General features: G+C 47.6%; 1 protein-coding gene across 1 annotated transcript; it reads right to left on the reverse strand.

Moving 5' to 3' along the window:
* Positions 1-1,474: 1,474 nt before the first annotated feature.
* VCP (valosin containing protein) lies at positions 1,475-15,952 on the reverse strand. Its single transcript, XM_029201602.1, has 17 exons — positions 15,645-15,952; positions 12,335-12,446; positions 11,977-12,149; positions 10,734-10,876; positions 10,034-10,164; positions 9,180-9,311; positions 8,128-8,230; positions 7,342-7,475; positions 7,128-7,263; positions 6,657-6,769; positions 6,084-6,248; positions 5,872-5,994; positions 5,399-5,611; positions 4,892-5,200; positions 4,456-4,611; positions 2,773-2,927; positions 1,475-2,622 (listed from the first exon to the last, which is right to left on the reverse strand). The coding sequence occupies exons 1-17, from the start codon at positions 15,659-15,661 to the stop codon at positions 2,517-2,519; spliced, it is 2,421 nt and encodes an 806-aa protein (XP_029057435.1). The 5' UTR covers positions 15,662-15,952; the 3' UTR covers positions 1,475-2,516.
* Between the last annotated feature and the right edge of the window lie 549 nt (positions 15,953-16,501).

Genomic DNA, 16,501 nt, shown 5'->3' on the forward strand with positions numbered 1-16,501 from the left:
TACTTTCCTTCTCCCCACCTATCTACCCCCAGAAAAATAGTCTCATAGTCTCAAAGACAATGCAATTCTTAATTTCCACTTGACATAGGGCCATTTAATGAGTCTATGCAACTCTGAATAGCTTTATGAAACATCCAAGTCCTATATTCTTAAGTCTTTTTAAGCCCTCAGTAGGTTGTAGGACTGGACAAGATTAACAAACCATTTAACATTTGTTCAGTTCGGTCAAACTAATGACTGGCATCCTGGGCACTATGTAACCACTACTCTCAGGGCTACTTGCAGGATCAGTGTCTTGGACCCCAATATATTTCAAGATTTTAGATTTATAGTTCCATCTTTGCTTTCGCCTCTGTGGTGAACTGTTGGTCCTCCATGATCTAATTTGATGCCATATTTTTGGTTAGAAACCCATCTTCTAATCACAGCACTTATCCTGTGGGAAGATGGCTACAGTAAGATCACATTCCAATTTCTTTCTGGGAACCCTGTGGGGAGAAAGATGAACTGCCTATACAATTTGCCTCTTGGTTTAAGTATGCAGGCTTCTGCAGGTGCATTTTGACAATAAACAGTCCCTCACTCTGCTTTCTACAGTTTACAAAGCACTGTCAATCATTTTATCAGACTAAGAAATCTCGAGGCCCCAGAAGAGCTCCGTGCCTTGTGTGACGCTACACTGCTACAAGCACAAGTGTGAGAAGCAAAACCAGGCCTCTCACAAGTCTGCTCTTATTTTTTTCCTAAAGAATCTATAAAGCTCCAACCATCTTCCCTATAGACACACTTCGTGTTATAAGGGAGTGCAAAGCAATCATTCCAACACAAATTTCTATCACATATCAACCAGTACCTCTACCTATTTTGTGGGATCTTGCCTTCTGTTCTGTTCCCATAGCTTGATGCAGAGGTACCAAATGTCTTTACCACAAAAGACCTTGTCTTTGGTCTTACTGAGGTTAGGTTGCCACAGGGATGAGGTAGAGTGACAATGTCCAGAGTAGGAAGACTGAAAGCTAAGCCGTCAGGATACCTAAAATGGTAGGAAAACCAAAGGAGGACCAAAGACAGGATCCAGTGTAGGAAGTGTCACAAGGGACAGTCAATGCAAATCACAAAAGTGCAAGAATATCTATTTCACAGCACATGAGTTCAAGATGCCCTAGTTTAATCACCCCTAGTTTAATCAGACTATCTTGAGTCCTTGTAGTTTACCTACCTATGTAGATCAAACCAGAGGCTGGTATAAGTACTAGAATGACTAATTTGACTCAGTGGATTATTTTCTCTGCACCATACTCCTTCTTCGATAAGTAATCGAGGTACTGATCCCAGAAGCACAAAGTGATTACGTTAGTACTTGCTGAACGAAGAGGATACTCTATACCTGGACAAAACTATGCAAGCAATCATCTGAAAAACGAGGAGCAGGGGAGGATGTTTCGTTTAGAAAGAAACACATCCAATACTAGAATTTTATATTAGAAAAAAAGCTATGTTTTCATAATACAAATTACATAAAGGTGGACATAACTGTAAGTGATCTTCAACCAGAACATGAATATATGAAATTTTTAGATGCATCAAGAGAACATCCATCTCCAGACAGAAACTGTATCTTTCTACAACTTTTATATTTTTGGAGGGCACCCCAATTCAGCCTTGGTCAGGAAAAGGGGACTCTGCAGGCCTAATCTCCCCATCCACATCAAATAGAGGTAGAGGATCCCACATTCACCACATCTGGAGCTCCATCAGGCTGCTCTCCCTCCACCGCAGTCCTATCCAGTGATACTGCAGACACTGGGCGAGGCAGCAGTATACCAATGTTTATCAGTAGGGGAAGAGGGTGCAATCTTAATTCTAGAATTTCACATTTGGAAGAGTGCCTTGGCACTCTTGGAGTAGCCCAAGGCCCTTCCCAGGAAAAGAAGCAGGCACAGGGGCCAGGACTCAGGCTCCATTTTGACCCAATGTTTATTGTCCTTTTACAACATGTCATTTTGGTTTAGAAACTGCTTGTGATTAGTTTTCCAACATTAACTCAAAAGCATGTAAAATAAGAACCAACCTACTCTCTATATAAACACCCAGCAACTGTAGCCCTTCACCCTCCTACCCAGGTTGGGTAGGGGGAAGAAGGGAGGGCTTGGGCAGCACTGAGTGAAGTGCAGATGCTTTACCGTGGGGAATGGCGATAATGCCTTTGTTCACACCCATAGAGGTCCCCTGCACTGCCCCAAACTACAACAGAAACAGCATGGGCCCAAGGCCCAATTTCTTGATGGTAATTCATTCTCCGCCGCCCAAATGGAAAATCACTTTTATTTTATCGCTTTTGTTTTGTATTTTTTTGCAACAGCAAGCCCCGGTCCAGAATCTGGCTGCGGCTGAACTGTTCAGACCGAGGAGCGGAACAGGCCGTGGGCGCACCCTGGTCCCTCCTGGGCGAGTGCCCCCACCCTCAGGGAACAAGGTCCAGCCAGGCCAGCTCACTGCGCGCTGGCCACCACCACTTAGCCATACAGGTCATCGTCGTTATCTTCCGTGTACACACTGCCACCTGTGCCAGCACCACTGCCCTGACTGGGGCCAGCTCCACCTTGGTTTCCTGAAGGGAATCTGCATGAGAGCAGAGGCAAAAAGGAGGGTTAGGGCAGGGCTTGTGTAGGATTTTCACAACTACCCATTCTAGCCCCCTTAGGGCTCCAACTACCTTGGCTGTAGAGTTCCCCAAGACAAATTAAGCACTGCCCACTGAAACCTAGGTACCTGAAGCTGCCAAAGCCCCGACTCTGTTGAAGGGTCTGAGCAAACATCTCATACTTCCTGATGTCATTATCACTGACAGAACGGCGGGCAAAGCGCATGGCTTCCTCAAAGTGATCTCGGCGGATCTCAGGCACTGGATCATCCTCTTCTACCTCCTGCAGGAAAGGTAAACACAGACCACCGGGGCTAGTTAAGGCTCAGCCTGCATTCCTTCCCTGGCCTTCCTGACTCCATTACTGCAGTAGCTTATGGCAGAGGCTTAGAGGATTGGGCCTCTCCAATAAGTTGGGCCTCTCCTGAATAGGTTGCCAGGCCAATCTTCCTAAAACCGAGTCACTGCCCTGCTTAAAAACCTGTCAATGCATTCTGGAAAAGGTAAAACTGTAGGGACAGAATTCTTATCAGTGGTTACCAAGGGCTTAGGGTGGGAAAAAGAAGCTGATTAAAGTGGTATGAGAGGGACTCCCCTGGCGGTGCAGTGGTTGAGACTCTGCGCTTCCACTGCAGGGGTTTGACCCCTGGTTGGAGAACTAAGACTCCGTGTGCTGCAAGACATGGCCAAAAAATTTTTAAAAATTTAAAAAGTGGCACGAGGGAACTTTTGGGGATGATGGAAATTTGTCTATCTCAACTGTAGTTATAGAACTTATATATTTTGTCAAAAAGCACAGAAATAGTACACCTAAAAAGGGCGAATTTTACAATATGTAAATTATACCTCAAAAACATAAACTTTTAAAAAGAAAATGTCAAAGTGCTTATCACATCTAGATTACACCTTACCTACTGGCCTCACTTCCAGCAACATATGATGTCTTCAATTCTACCCAGGTTTTCCCAGTTCCTGTAATCCTACTTCTCAAGCGGGTTATTTGGGTGCCTTATTTCCTTTACCCAAATTCTCTCTCTTCACAGCCCAGGCTCACACCCTATCTCTTCTACTGAGAAGCCACTCAATTGCTATGATTTATGAGACTGCCCTTGGATCAGTGTATCAGTAGTTTATAAGCTTTTTTTTTTTTTTTTTTTTTTTGTGGTACGCGGGCCTCTCACTGTTGTGGCCTCTCCCGTTGCGGAGCACAGGCCCCGGACGCGCAGGCTCAGCGGCCATGGCTCACGGGCCTAGCCGCTCCGCGGCACGTGGGATCTTCCCGGACCGGGGCACGAACCCGTGTCCCCTGCATCGGCAAGCGGACTCTCAACCACTGTGCCACCAGGGAAGCCCTAGTTTATAAGCTTTGATGAGAGGAAGGAGAGATGTCACAGGCCCCCTCTAAAAGGTAAAGAAAGCCATTTATTTCTTTAGTCGCGAAGTCAGTCTCTAACACTGTGCCATGATACAATGGGAAACAAGCAAGATGATATAGAGTCCCTATCTTTATTGAGCTTACACACACACTCCACCAAACTGCATTTAATTCAAGGGGTCCATGGAACACCAGGATAGGTCCACAGACACTAGGTTCTTAGCCCTGCTCTATGTGTTTCTCTGCTGATCTCTTCTCAGCCTTTATAATTCCTGATTGAAGGGGTTATATGCTCAGCATTTTCTCTTTGATGCCCTGCTAAACATCTCAGTCAGGTGATCTTTCCAAAATCTTATACTCTTAACTCTAGGGCATTGTGGAGACTGTCCCCTGGCTTCCCACAACTGGCACATCTGGGGAAAGGATGCAGACCCACCATGGCTGATGGGTTGGTCTGCCTCTCCCGTTCTCGCCTGATCTCACTCTCGATCGATTCACGGATGGCCAGCTTGCAAGCACGTTGGCAAATCTCTGTCAAGTCAGCTCCAGAGAAGCCATTAGTCATCTTAGCCAGGAACTCCAAATCCACATCCTAAAAGAAGCAACATATCTATCTTAGCATTCAGTCTCTCCTCCCCTGTGATACATGGATCTTTGACCATCCAAACATTCCCAATTCCAGTCTGTCCCATCTTCTGCCACCCCGTTTTGTTCCTTATTCTAGATTACGCTAATACCCTCAAACCTTCCATATTCCCTTTTCAACCATAACCCCAGAAATCCCCAATGGAATCTTGTCCAGGAACCAATCACCACTCCACACAGCCTGCAGATTCACAGAAGTCACCACAACCCCAAGACCTTGCACCTGCCTTGGCAACTGGGGACTTGCGCAGGTTGGCCTTGAGAATGGCAACACGGGACTTCTCATCAGGAAGTGGGATGTAGATGAGCTGATCAAGGCGGCCAGGTCGCAGAATGGCAGGATCAATGATGTCAGGCCGGTTGGTAGCGCCAATGATAAACACATTTTTTTTTGTGGACATGCCATCCATTTCTGTCAGGATCTGGTTGATGACTCGGTCAGCAGCCCCACCACCATCTCCAATGTTGCCACCACGGGCCTTGGCAATCGAATCCAGCTCATCAAAGAACAGTACACAGGGGGCAGCTTGGCGGGCCTGTGTGAGGGGACAGATGGACTCAAGCATTAGCACAATCGGATCTCTCAGATGGGAGAAGGAACGGAAGATAAAGTGACCTTCACTGCCCTAGCTGAGCTGCCAGAATGAGATGGTTTTTACTCTCCCAAAGAACAGCCTCCACCCTTAACTTGTCCCCAAGCAAGTGAATTGATAGCCCAGCCACCTATAGCTCACCTTGTCAAAGATTTCTCTGACGTTGGCCTCAGACTCCCCAAACCACATGGTGAGCAGCTCGGGACCCTTGATGGAGATGAAGTTGGCCTGGCACTCATTAGCAATGGCTTTGGCCAGCAAGGTTTTCCCACAACCAGGAGGTCCATAGAACAGTACTCCCTTGGAAGGTGTCATACCAAACTTGAGGAATTTGTCTGGGTGCTCCACAGGATACTAGAAGGAAAAGCAAAGAGGGTTCAGGGATACCTCCATAGTTTGAAAGAAACCTAACCAAACAGAAGCATCCTCCCACACCATCCCATGGTGAAGACCCAGGTTCCCTAAAAGCAGGCTCCTTAGTGCCTCCAACCAGAGAATAGCAGGTTCCTGAATTATGCTCACAATTTCTGCAATGAATGTGACAACACCCCAATATCACCCAGCTCAATTACAACGTACTGACGCAGTGACTCACCCTGGACCAAGCACCCTACCTGGACCAGCTCCTGAAGCTCACGTTTGACATCCTCCAGGCCCCCAATGTCCTCCCAGGTCACCTGTGGTACCTCTACCACAGTTTCCCGCAGTGCTGACGGGTTGCTCTGGCTCAGGGCCCACTAAAAAGGGAAGAAAAACTGGGGATGAGACTTGCCAGGGGATATCAAAGTGCATGTGTGTGTACCTGAGATATGGGAGAGGCCCTTACTCGGAAGTCATCCATAGTAACTGCCAGGGAGTTCATGACCTCAGCATCGATGGTCTCGTCCTCTAGGTCAATGAGGTCCATCTTCTTGCGGATGGCTTGCAGAGCAGCCTCTGAGCACAGGGCTGCTAAGTCAGCGCCCACATGCCCATGAGTTTCATTGGCTACCTGCAGAGAGAAGATCTTCTTACTATGCTGTCTCTGAGACCTAGCTGCCTTAGGAAGCTCAGAGACAACAGAATCCTGGTCCCTTCCCCTGACTTCTATCTCTGGGTCCTTCCATTTCCCTGAACACATACTAGTGGCCCTTTCATCGGCTGGGTTTTAAGTATTCAAGCCTGGACTCGGGGTCTGGAAATAAAGCTGCCCCCCAAATTCTGGTTCACTCTAATTCAGTGTCAACCGAGAAACATGCCAACCCTAGTTTCCTGGATTCAATCTGAGATCACTTCCCTTCCCCCGCACAAGAATCAAAATCAACTGCCTCACATCTGAAGCTTATGTCCCTAGTCAGTTCCCTTCAACTGCCTGGAAAGAGATATCCTAACTTCTGGCCAGCCCTCATCATCACTCCACCTGCTCAAGGTCCACATCATCTGCCAGCTTCATGTTCTTGGTGTGGATCTGAAGAATTTCCAAGCGTCCTGTAGCATCAGGGATTCCAATATCCACCTCCCTGTCAAAGCGACCTGTGAGACAGTGCGTAAACATAGACAGGAATCATTTCTGGTGCAGAGGGAAGAAAGGGCAGGCCTAAGGTGACCACCCATCCCAGTTTGCCCAGGAATGTCCTGGAGTTAGCACTGAAAGCCCCATATTCTGGGAAATCCCTTGGTCTCAGGCAAACCAGGATGGGTGGTTACCCCAGACATGACATGGAATAAGGGAAAGGAACCCTGGGCCCTAACACTGCAAAAAGCTTCAAGAAATCCTCAGGAATAGGTGACTTAGATGAAGGACAGATGTGGGATCAATGGGATTAAGGCCAGTAGAGCCACAATCTCCCCAAGAGCAAGGACAGCAAAAAAAGAAATTTGGGGTCCTTACCAAATCGTCGTAGGGCTGGGTCAATGCTGTTGGGTCTATTGGTTGCTGCCATAACAATGACATGGGCTCTCTGCTTTAGGCCATCCATGAGGGTCAACAACTGTGATACGATACGCCGCTCCACCTCCCCATGGGTCTGTCGGGACAGAATGTCTGGTCAGAAGTGAAGTCAGGACCTTTCAACACCCCACTATCCCCTCGGGTAAGTTCCTACTTTCTCTCTTTTGGGAGCAATGGCATCCAACTCATCAATGAAAATAATAGCAGGAGCATTCTTCTCAGCCTCTTCAAAGGCTTTACGAAGGTTGCTCTCAGACTCACCAGCCAACTTGCTCATGATCTCAGGACCTGAAAGCATATAGAATGGATACAATGACAAAACTATATCCTTTCTCAATCTCAAAAGAAATCAGCTATCTTGTTCGCCCAGTCCAGAGACAGGTCCTAGGTGAGAATATGGTAATAACCTCTACTTACTTTCTCACAGCCCCTACCAACCATTATCCCAGGGTAGCCACCAAGCCAGGATAAAAAGTCAAGGAGCTCAATACACTTATCGAACAGTTGAGCTGGAAGTATGAAATGATCACAGCAGATGCTATGAGACCTCTGGCCAGAGCAGAAGCAGCACACCAGCTGGACCCCTACCAGCTAAATATCATTCTCAAAGAGATAGCTGATCTCAGCCAGTCTTCCCCCAAACCCTCTCAAATAAGTAAGCATGGACATTTTGAGTTCTCATTCTAACTTACTCCTCTTAAATGTCTTCAGTCTGTCCACAATCTTTCTCAAGGTGGGGACAGATCAGGCGGCACCAGAGTAGAATACCATCCCCTTGATCCTTATCTGTCTGCAATGTACTTTAGAATAAAGTTACTGAAGTATACACAAGCATAGGTATACAAATGAACATGTCCATGAGTTCTCCAGCTCATGAGACTGGGTCACGCTCAGCTCAGAGTTGAGTCCAGCCAAACACAAAGTGAACCAAGGCTCCTACCATTGATCAAAAAGAAGAAGGCGCCAGTCTCATTTGCCACAGCTCGAGCAATCAGGGTCTTTCCAGTCCCTGGAGGTCCATAGAGCAGGATTCCCCGAGGAGGCTGAGGACCAGTACAGAAGGTGTGATTAGGTTCAGTCTCCCGCCTTCTCCCAACCCCAGCCACCCTAAAATGGCTTGACAAGGGCTCCATCTAGAGAGGGTGAGTATCAGAGCTCAACTCTGACACCAGTAAGAGTGAGCCCTCAAGCAGCAGCTGCTAGGAAGACAGTTTACTTCAGACCATACTCACTTCTCTTAGCAGCAGAGAAAATACTGCTAGAAAGCTGACAATACTTATGAATGCATAGGAGACAAAGAGCAGAGAAACCACACCAAGAGACTCTTAGTGTGACTGAGTCTGAAGTCTGAAGGGACTAGGAAAAGCAAGAGGCCATTAGGCCAAGGGCCTGAATTTAGACAGACAAGAACCAAGGACTAGCTTAGGCATTTAAGAGTGTTGGCCAGAGGCTCACTCACTCCAGTTATCCCAACCCTCCAGGATTTATTATCATGTTGGAGTGCCTTCCCTTACCAACTACCACAAGTATTCCTCTTTGAAGTTGTCTTTCATTTTCAGGGTGTCCCATGATATGGGAATGATTGGGATGTTACATTTCAGACCAGCAGTTCTCAAATATTTTGGACTCAGGAGCCTTCACACTCTGCAAATTTCCTTAACTTCTACTTCTACTGGGCAGCACTGTTCTAGACAGGTTGGCAAACTATGGTGAGATTTTATTTACAGGGTGCATTAGTTGAAAATGGTTTTTACCTTTCGAAGGGTTGTAATTAAGAAAAAAAAAAAGCAACAGAGAACTTAACTGGCCCACTCTGTTGTAGATCATTAGCAGCATGAATGAATTTAGAGCCCTCTATGAACTCAAATACAGTACTTCCTCTCTAATCCAAGGCAATGATGAAACACATATATGAAGACATCCTAGAATTAGACAGCAAGTAGCTGTTAATCACGACCCTAGACTATATCCTACAGAGCCCAGGATGCTCACCTTCACACCAATTGCCTTAAAGAGAGCAGGATGTCTCAGGGGCAGCTCCACCATCTCCTTTATCTGAGCTAGCTGCTTCCGGCAGCCACCAATGTCATCATAGCCCACTTCATTCAAAGACTCTTCCTCATCCTGAATATGGAAGAGACAAAGAAAAGGAGAAGGCAGGAATACTACTATCAGCAAAAGGTGAGTTTCTCCAAATCTGATGTAGAGAAATCTGCTGTACGAGAAGATTCTCCTCTAAGGGGATCATGCCTCAAAGGAAAACTCTAAAAATCCCAAAGAAAAGATTTCTTTTGTTTTGTTTTTGTTTTTATTTATTTGGCCGTGCTGTGCAGCTTGTGGGACCTTAAGTTCCCTGACCAGGGATCGAACCTGCACCCTCAGCAGTGAGAGTGCAGAGTCCTAACCACTGGACCGCCAGGGAATTCCCAATTTTTGCTTTTGTTTTATTTTAATTATTTACTTACTTAATTATTTATTTATGCCAAGGCAAAGATTTCTAGCATAGCCTTTCCCTATCACACTGTCCTTAGTCTTACTGGGATGGGCTTCCCTAAGACCTGAAGCTAGAAACTGTGGGAAATGCACAGGGGTCTAGATGCCAGCATCAGCACCACTTCCTCAAAAATTATTCCAACCACTTAGACCTTTTAGGTTCAATCTAGGTTTTTAAAAATTATTGGTATCAGATACTTCCAAGAAACACCTAGGCCCAGAAATGAATAGCTAGGTTTTCCACCTCTGGGAAGAAGCTTAGCTATCAAGTCTGGATATTCTTTGGAACTACCACACAACTGTCCCACTAAGTAATCACAAAGTAGGGTACCGGGATCAGGGAGAGAACTCACCTCTCGTTTGATAGGCTCCCCTTCACAGTGAATCACTGTGTCTGGAGCAACAATACAGTAAGGACTGGGATCTGTCTCCACTACTTTGAACTCTACGGCACGCATTCCACCCCGGACAAGGAAAATGTCTCCTGTGAGAGCAATCAGCACAAGAGCAGTTAGAGGTATCTATTACCAGGCCAAGTGAGAATTCCTCATCAAAACCTAGAATCTAGAATGCCAAGTTCACTAGATATTGCCCTTTCTCCTTCCCATCCACATCTTATTAAGCATTAGGCAAAAAGAGAAAGTAAACTGTGAAGAGTCCCTCTGCCACTCAAGACAGTGAACAAAACCTGACGTGTTAGAAAGAAGCCCATAAGGTTTTTGACTTCTGGGGTATAGATAACCCAGGCTTTCACGACAACCACCAATGGTAGAACTGTGCTAAATATCAAGTACACTTTGGACAGCCAAAATGGCCCACCTCTTCCTTCAGAGATAAAAGAGAAGACAGCTTACTCTACTGGAGCAAGGAGTGGGAATGGGGAAATGGGGGAGTGGAAGGAAGGGGGGAAGGAGAGAGTACCCATGAGCATGTGTACAGAATGTGTGTGTATAGACACACATATGAGAATGAGACAAAGATATCCCAAGGTTTACTCTTGGGTATCCCTACAAACAATCACCCTTAAGTTCAGTCCCTAGAATTATTTCTCACCTTTCCGGATCGGTCGATAAGCTTCCAGGAAGTACGGCTTAAGGTAAACCTCAAAGAGATTGCCAGTGATGCCTTCCACCGTGTCATCGATGGGTAGTACATGGATACGTTTGCCGTACTTCACATCAGGGCATGGCTGGATGCTGAGGACGACAAGCAGACTCCACGTTACCAACCAAACTGCAGCCCCAAGCACTGGGTGTCCAAAAGGGCCTGGCATAGAGAGCCGATGGCAAGCGAAAGAGAAAAGGCAGGGAATGGCTTTAGGTGAAGAGAGGCAGGAGGGTAGGGTGGGAGTGAGGGAAAAGAAACAGCCAAGCAGAACAGGTCACACGCAGGGTGGGGTAGTAGGGGGAGCCTCTAGAAGAAGATGCTGGGGTGGCCCACTCCCAATCAGTGAGCCAAAAGGAAGACCCACACATCTGGAACCCTCACAAAGACACAAGAGGGAAGGTCTTCAGTGAGAGATATCCAACGATGACCCATTCTGGTCAGTATTGGTAACCCAATGTTACAAAGGGAGACCTTAGTCTGACAAGTGTCAGGGTCAGAGAAATAGAAGTGAAAAAATAATCTCAGTCAGGTGGTCAGAGCACCTTGAGAAAGTGACTAAGCACCTCCAGGAAGAAGGCTACATGAAACCTAGAATCCATGGAAAAGAATCAGAAGCCTGAGATGCTCCTGGCCAAGTGACAGATGGCTGGGTAGCAGTGGCTAGAGATGACTCCAAGATGGGGAAGCCTCTTGCCTAAAGTTAAGTCTAAAATCACTCAGACTGGTGCTATCCTAGGTGTGGCTCAAACTATGCCTCTCTCCTAGATTAACTTGGGGATCTTTATACAAACCTGCTACGAGTCCACCTCGCAGCCCATACTCCCATCTCATTCCAGCCCCAACAAAAGCCATTAATGCAACCCAGCTGTAAGGTTACTTGGCAGATACAAACACTCAAATGGCACCCTAAACCAGGGTCTAAGGTGTGATAAGTTATACCTCTGGTAGAAAAATATAAAGGTACCAAGAAAGTCATAGAAATGCCAACTTGTCCCAAGGGTCATGCAAAGGCAGGTTTTGAAATCCCAGAGGCAGAACCAAAACCTAAAGACAACCTACAAACATAAGTCTTCCCATGGCCTGCAAGCTCCCAATATCTGCAGCTGCCAAGGCCTTGGTGGGGGTACTGCCTGTAATGCAGGCTGTCTCTGGCCTCCCATCCCTGAGGGGCCAAGAACCCCACACACACCTGATGACATCCCCCAGGTGTACGCGAAGGTTATTCCGAACAACTCTATTCATTCGAATCTTCTCATCAGAACATGTGTCATCAGAAAGCACAATGCACACAGCTTCCCGCCTCTTCTTTCCTTTCAGCAACACTGTGTCACCTCGGAACAACTGCAGCTCATCCATCTTGGGCTGAGGAAAGAAGGTTAAGGCCTTTGGGTCACTGGGCCAGGGGGTAAGCAGCAGCCCTGGAGGTTGGGATTCCCAGTAAACCCCACTCTATCTGTGGTCACTGCAAGAAAAATGAGAAAAGAAACCTGGGAAAAGCCCTCAGATTAAGTGCAATAAGCAAAGATTGGACTGTGGACCCAACTTACCTGGGACAAGGATACCACACTGTTGTCCTCATTGATGGCTTCATCAACAATTAACCGATTGGGACGGTTCTTCTGTTTAAGGATGGCTGTTGATAAATCATCACCTTTTGAACTAGAAACAGAAAATGAAGTCAGTTCCAAAACATATTCCAGCAAGGGCCCCACCAGTCTCTACCAGCAATTCTTGGTATTCTGAGTACTGGTATCCTAGCTGTAAGGCCCCAGGTGATCTTGCCCCAGGGTCAGGAAACTAAGAAAACAAAATAAAAGTGGAGACTGAGCAGTATTTAGCAAAATGAAAATAGTCTCAGACAGTACAGAATAGTGATTAAGAGAAGGGGCTCTGTAGTCAGACCTGTTGGGTCTGAATCCCAACCCTGCCACTTAACTGTGATCTTGGGCATGTTATTTAACCTCTCTGGAGGTTGGTGTCCTCTTCTGTAAAATGGGGACTATAGTAGCACCCATCTCAGAGGATTACTGTCTTAAGCAAGATACTGTATACAAGTTCAAAACAACGCCTGACATATGGTATCAACGGCCAGAATGATTAGCACTGCAGAACATAGCACAAGCTCTTTCCTTGCTAACCTTCCTGCAGAAGGAAGCAAGCAAGACAGTCTCCCATAGGGCTCAGGGAGGCCCCAAACCCCACAGAGCAATCCTGGAACAATGAAGAATCATTAGAATTACCCTTCTTACTGGCTAAACCTGCTGAACGCCAGAGCATTCTATGTACCACAGGAATGCAAAGTATAAAGACAATCATATTTGGAAAAAAAAAAAAACACACACACAAAACACTAACACATCTGGAACCTTCATCAGAAAGAAGCTCAAGCTCAAAAGGAATCTCAGAAACCTCTGCAAAGACACACAACTCCATGGGGTTGGTTCAAAAAGTTAAAACCAAGAAATGCTGAGACATGGGGCAAAGCCAAATCCCTCTCACCCAAATCAAGGTTGCCTGAGTCTGAACTGAATTTAAACTACCTAAATAGTTTCTACCATTTCCTAGAAGCTAAGATCATTCATCTGACACCAATTTCTCACTTAGCTCATCTCCAGCCTTCACTAACTAGACACAGTGGGCTCTCCCTCTGAAGAGCTACCTCCTCTTAGTAAGGCTCAGGAAAACATGAGCATTAACCAAAATAAGAGGGCCAGACAATGGAAGAAGCCAAGAAATAAATAAAAAGGAACCTTTTCCACGGATTATTTCTTCACTCAACAAATTCACGTGTGTGTGTGTGTGTGTGTGTGTATACATATACATAAAAAATACATCACGCATCGTTCTAAGCATCTATCAGTCAACAAAAGAAGACAAGAAAGTATTCCTATTGGAAATACCTTCACAACTTGCAAGAAAAAAGATGCCTATGCTCTAGAATACCAGCTAGGGAGTTACGGGATTTTTTACCTCTTTTGGTCCTGATACACTTAAAAGAAATACAAATCCCATTCATCTAAAAAAGTTGAAAGTTTTCTGCTGACCCTCTCACATAGGCTGCATCTTTATTCATTCCCTTTAAACTAGTTTCCAAGAGTGGAGTTTCCTTAGGTTTAAACTTGCCTCCCCCAACCCCAAAGTGGTGGTCACAATGCTGCATACTCTTCCAATGCTTATCAACACCCTAGAAAGCAAGCATGGTCAATATGAGAGTTGAGGGCAATTTAAATCCATCCATTCTCCCTCTCTCCTGTGCATTAAAATACCCTTCAAGGGCTGCCCATCTTCCATTTGATGTATAGGACCAGGGCTAGAGAAAAACAAAATGCCAGATGCCTCTAGTCATCAGTTTGTATTTTAACCCCAAAGCTGCATCCTAGGAAAACCTCCAATCTGCCTACCATTCCTGACCCCAGCACTGGAGATGAGTGGGATGCTTTTGCCTTGAAGTGAGGACCTTTAATTCCACATCTATCTACTGAGATCAAAGGAAGTAATCTCTAAATGAGGGAATTCAGTTTGATCATGGGCCAAGAGCTGTCCCGGAGCTCTCTGGGGACATCCCACTGGTCTTATGCATGAGTCAGGCCCTTTCCAGAACCCCAATGGGCCACAGGGGACTTGGACAGAGTTCAGGTAAGTCATCAAGATGACCTAGAGATCAGAAACTGTCTATGATGCCAGGTTCCAAGAATTTTGGACTTTTAGTCTTGGAAACTAAAGACTAAGAGACTACTTTCTTTATTAAGCAGTCCTTTTAAATAGGCACCTGAGTAATACTTCATCTCAATTCAGAAACTTGAGAAAAAGGAACACATCTCAAAAAAAACTAAACTCTCAAGTCAGGAAGGTGATTTGCATAGAAGGGTTTCCATAGGATGAGGGTGTCTTCCCCCGCCCCCCCCACCAGTATCTAAAGCTCTTAATTCTAAAATAAGTAGAGGTGGCCAGGTTTTATCTGATGCTTTTCTGAGTAGAGGGCCCAGGATTGCTCAACATAACTGCTTAGGGAAAGGAACGTGTCTTTGACTAGTTAAGGCATCTCTAACTCTCACACCTCAAAGGCTGAAATCTAGAAAGCTCACAAAATACGAACTGAAGTTTGAATTTTAGCAAGAACCTAATGAACCTCATTTCACAACATCAAGGAAAACTGACTAAAGCCTTCTCGTATGAATAACAACAGGCCTAAAGTATGAAGGCGGCCAGATGCGAAAGGCTGGGCCCGCCTCTCCCCAAAAGCCTCTCACCACTCAGGTCGTAGACGATGCCAACCACAAGCCAGGCCGAGCCGGCTCTAAAAGTGGCCGTCGTGAGCTTCCCCGAGCTCGCCAGGCCTTCCCCTGCTCCGGCCTCCGCCTTGGTCTCCGGGCTCCTAAGGCCTTCACGTGGCCCAAAGTCCACGCCCACCGGGCGCAGTTAGGGCGTTGGGCCCGCAGGGCCTGCACTCTCTGGGGACCAAAGGCCTAGAGCGGGTGGCAGGCCGGATCGCAGGTGGGCGCCCCCAGGCCCCGGGGCGCCGCGCCAGCAGTGTGGGCCCGCAGACCTCACTAGGCCGGGACGGCCGCCCAGAGGAGCCAGTCATGCCGGCCCGGGCCTGCATGACACAGCACGATCTGGCCCAGGCCCCGACCCAGGCCCAACGCAAGCCCTGCCTAGGGGGCGCGCGGGGACGCAGCCGGGCCCAGATGGGTCCGCGGCTCCTCATTAGCCCCCTTCCTCTCCTCTCCTCTCCCTCCTTCCCTGTCTCCACCTCCTAGACGCGCCCACAGCCAGGCCCGGCCGGGCCTACCCAGCGAAGCGGGTCAGCCGGTGCGCGCACCCGCGGCGGGCGGACGGTCGCGCGCACACACTCACTCAGCTCCGGAGGCCATGGCGCGCGCCTCTCCCGGCCGGCGGCTGTGGCGGCCCGTGGGTAACGGCTACAAGGGGTGGCAGGCGACCGACTGTGCCGGGGCTTGGGTCTCCCGGGCGGAGGACGAGTGGAGCGACAAACCCGCAGACGGCCTCCCTCTCGCTTCCTCCCAGCGGCACCAGGGCGGTGGGCGGGCGGGAGACGCTGACGCCTGATCCGCGAGGGGGCAGCGGCAGCAACCACCCAAACGACGGCTGCAGACGCTTCGCTAAGACTGAGCCGAGAAGAGCCGAATCATCGGAAGGAGAGGTGCTCTCACCTCAGCCAATCAGCGCCTGCCCTGGGGACTCCCTCCCGCCTCTCCGCGCCTCTCCCCAGCAACCCGCGGACCGGAGCCAATCAGGAAATTCGCTTGCTGCCCGGCTCCCGCCTCAGGGATGCAACACGCCTAGTAACGCCACGGCAATTGGCCGCAACGCTACGCTTCCTAGACGGATTGGGATTCTCGACCAATCAACGAAAGGAAGAGGGCCAGATCGACTGGCGAAAGGAGAAGCTTTATCCCTGGGAGGCAGGCTCTCCCACTTGGCTCCAGTTCATTGGCTCCTGAGTTTATACTGCTGTTAAAACCTGGCACAATGGATTGAACCCTTGTATTAGTCTAGTCCTGTTGTAGTGATAACCTACACACCCATCTTCTCCCAAAACCTGAGTCTCCACCCTAACCCCTCTCCTTGCTCCTTCAATATGCTGGCTCCAGCCATCTCTATTCTGGACTCTTTGACTAGCATCCCAGCTCTTAATCCACTCTACTTTATTGTCATCGCACCCTTTGGTAATCCTAATCCCATAGGCTTTA

The sequence above is a fragment of the Monodon monoceros genome, unplaced genomic scaffold (genome assembly GCF_005190385.1).
Source record: "Monodon monoceros isolate NGI ecotype Baffin Bay Population unplaced genomic scaffold, NGI_Narwhal_1 Super_Scaffold_5, whole genome shotgun sequence".
NCBI classification, from domain to species: domain Eukaryota; kingdom Metazoa; phylum Chordata; class Mammalia; order Artiodactyla; family Monodontidae; genus Monodon; species Monodon monoceros.

Excerpts from the sequence above, each read along its gene's own strand:
- VCP (XM_029201602.1), bottom strand. Across the intron at positions 5,995-6,083 it reads TTACTATGGATGACTTCCGA|TGGGCCCTGAGCCAGAGCAA; the intron begins GTAAGGGCCTCT and ends TTCCCTTTTTAG. Across the intron at positions 2,928-4,455 it reads AGACCAACCCATCAGCCATG|GAGGTAGAAGAGGATGATCC; the intron begins GTGGGTCTGCAT and ends CCTTTCCTGCAG.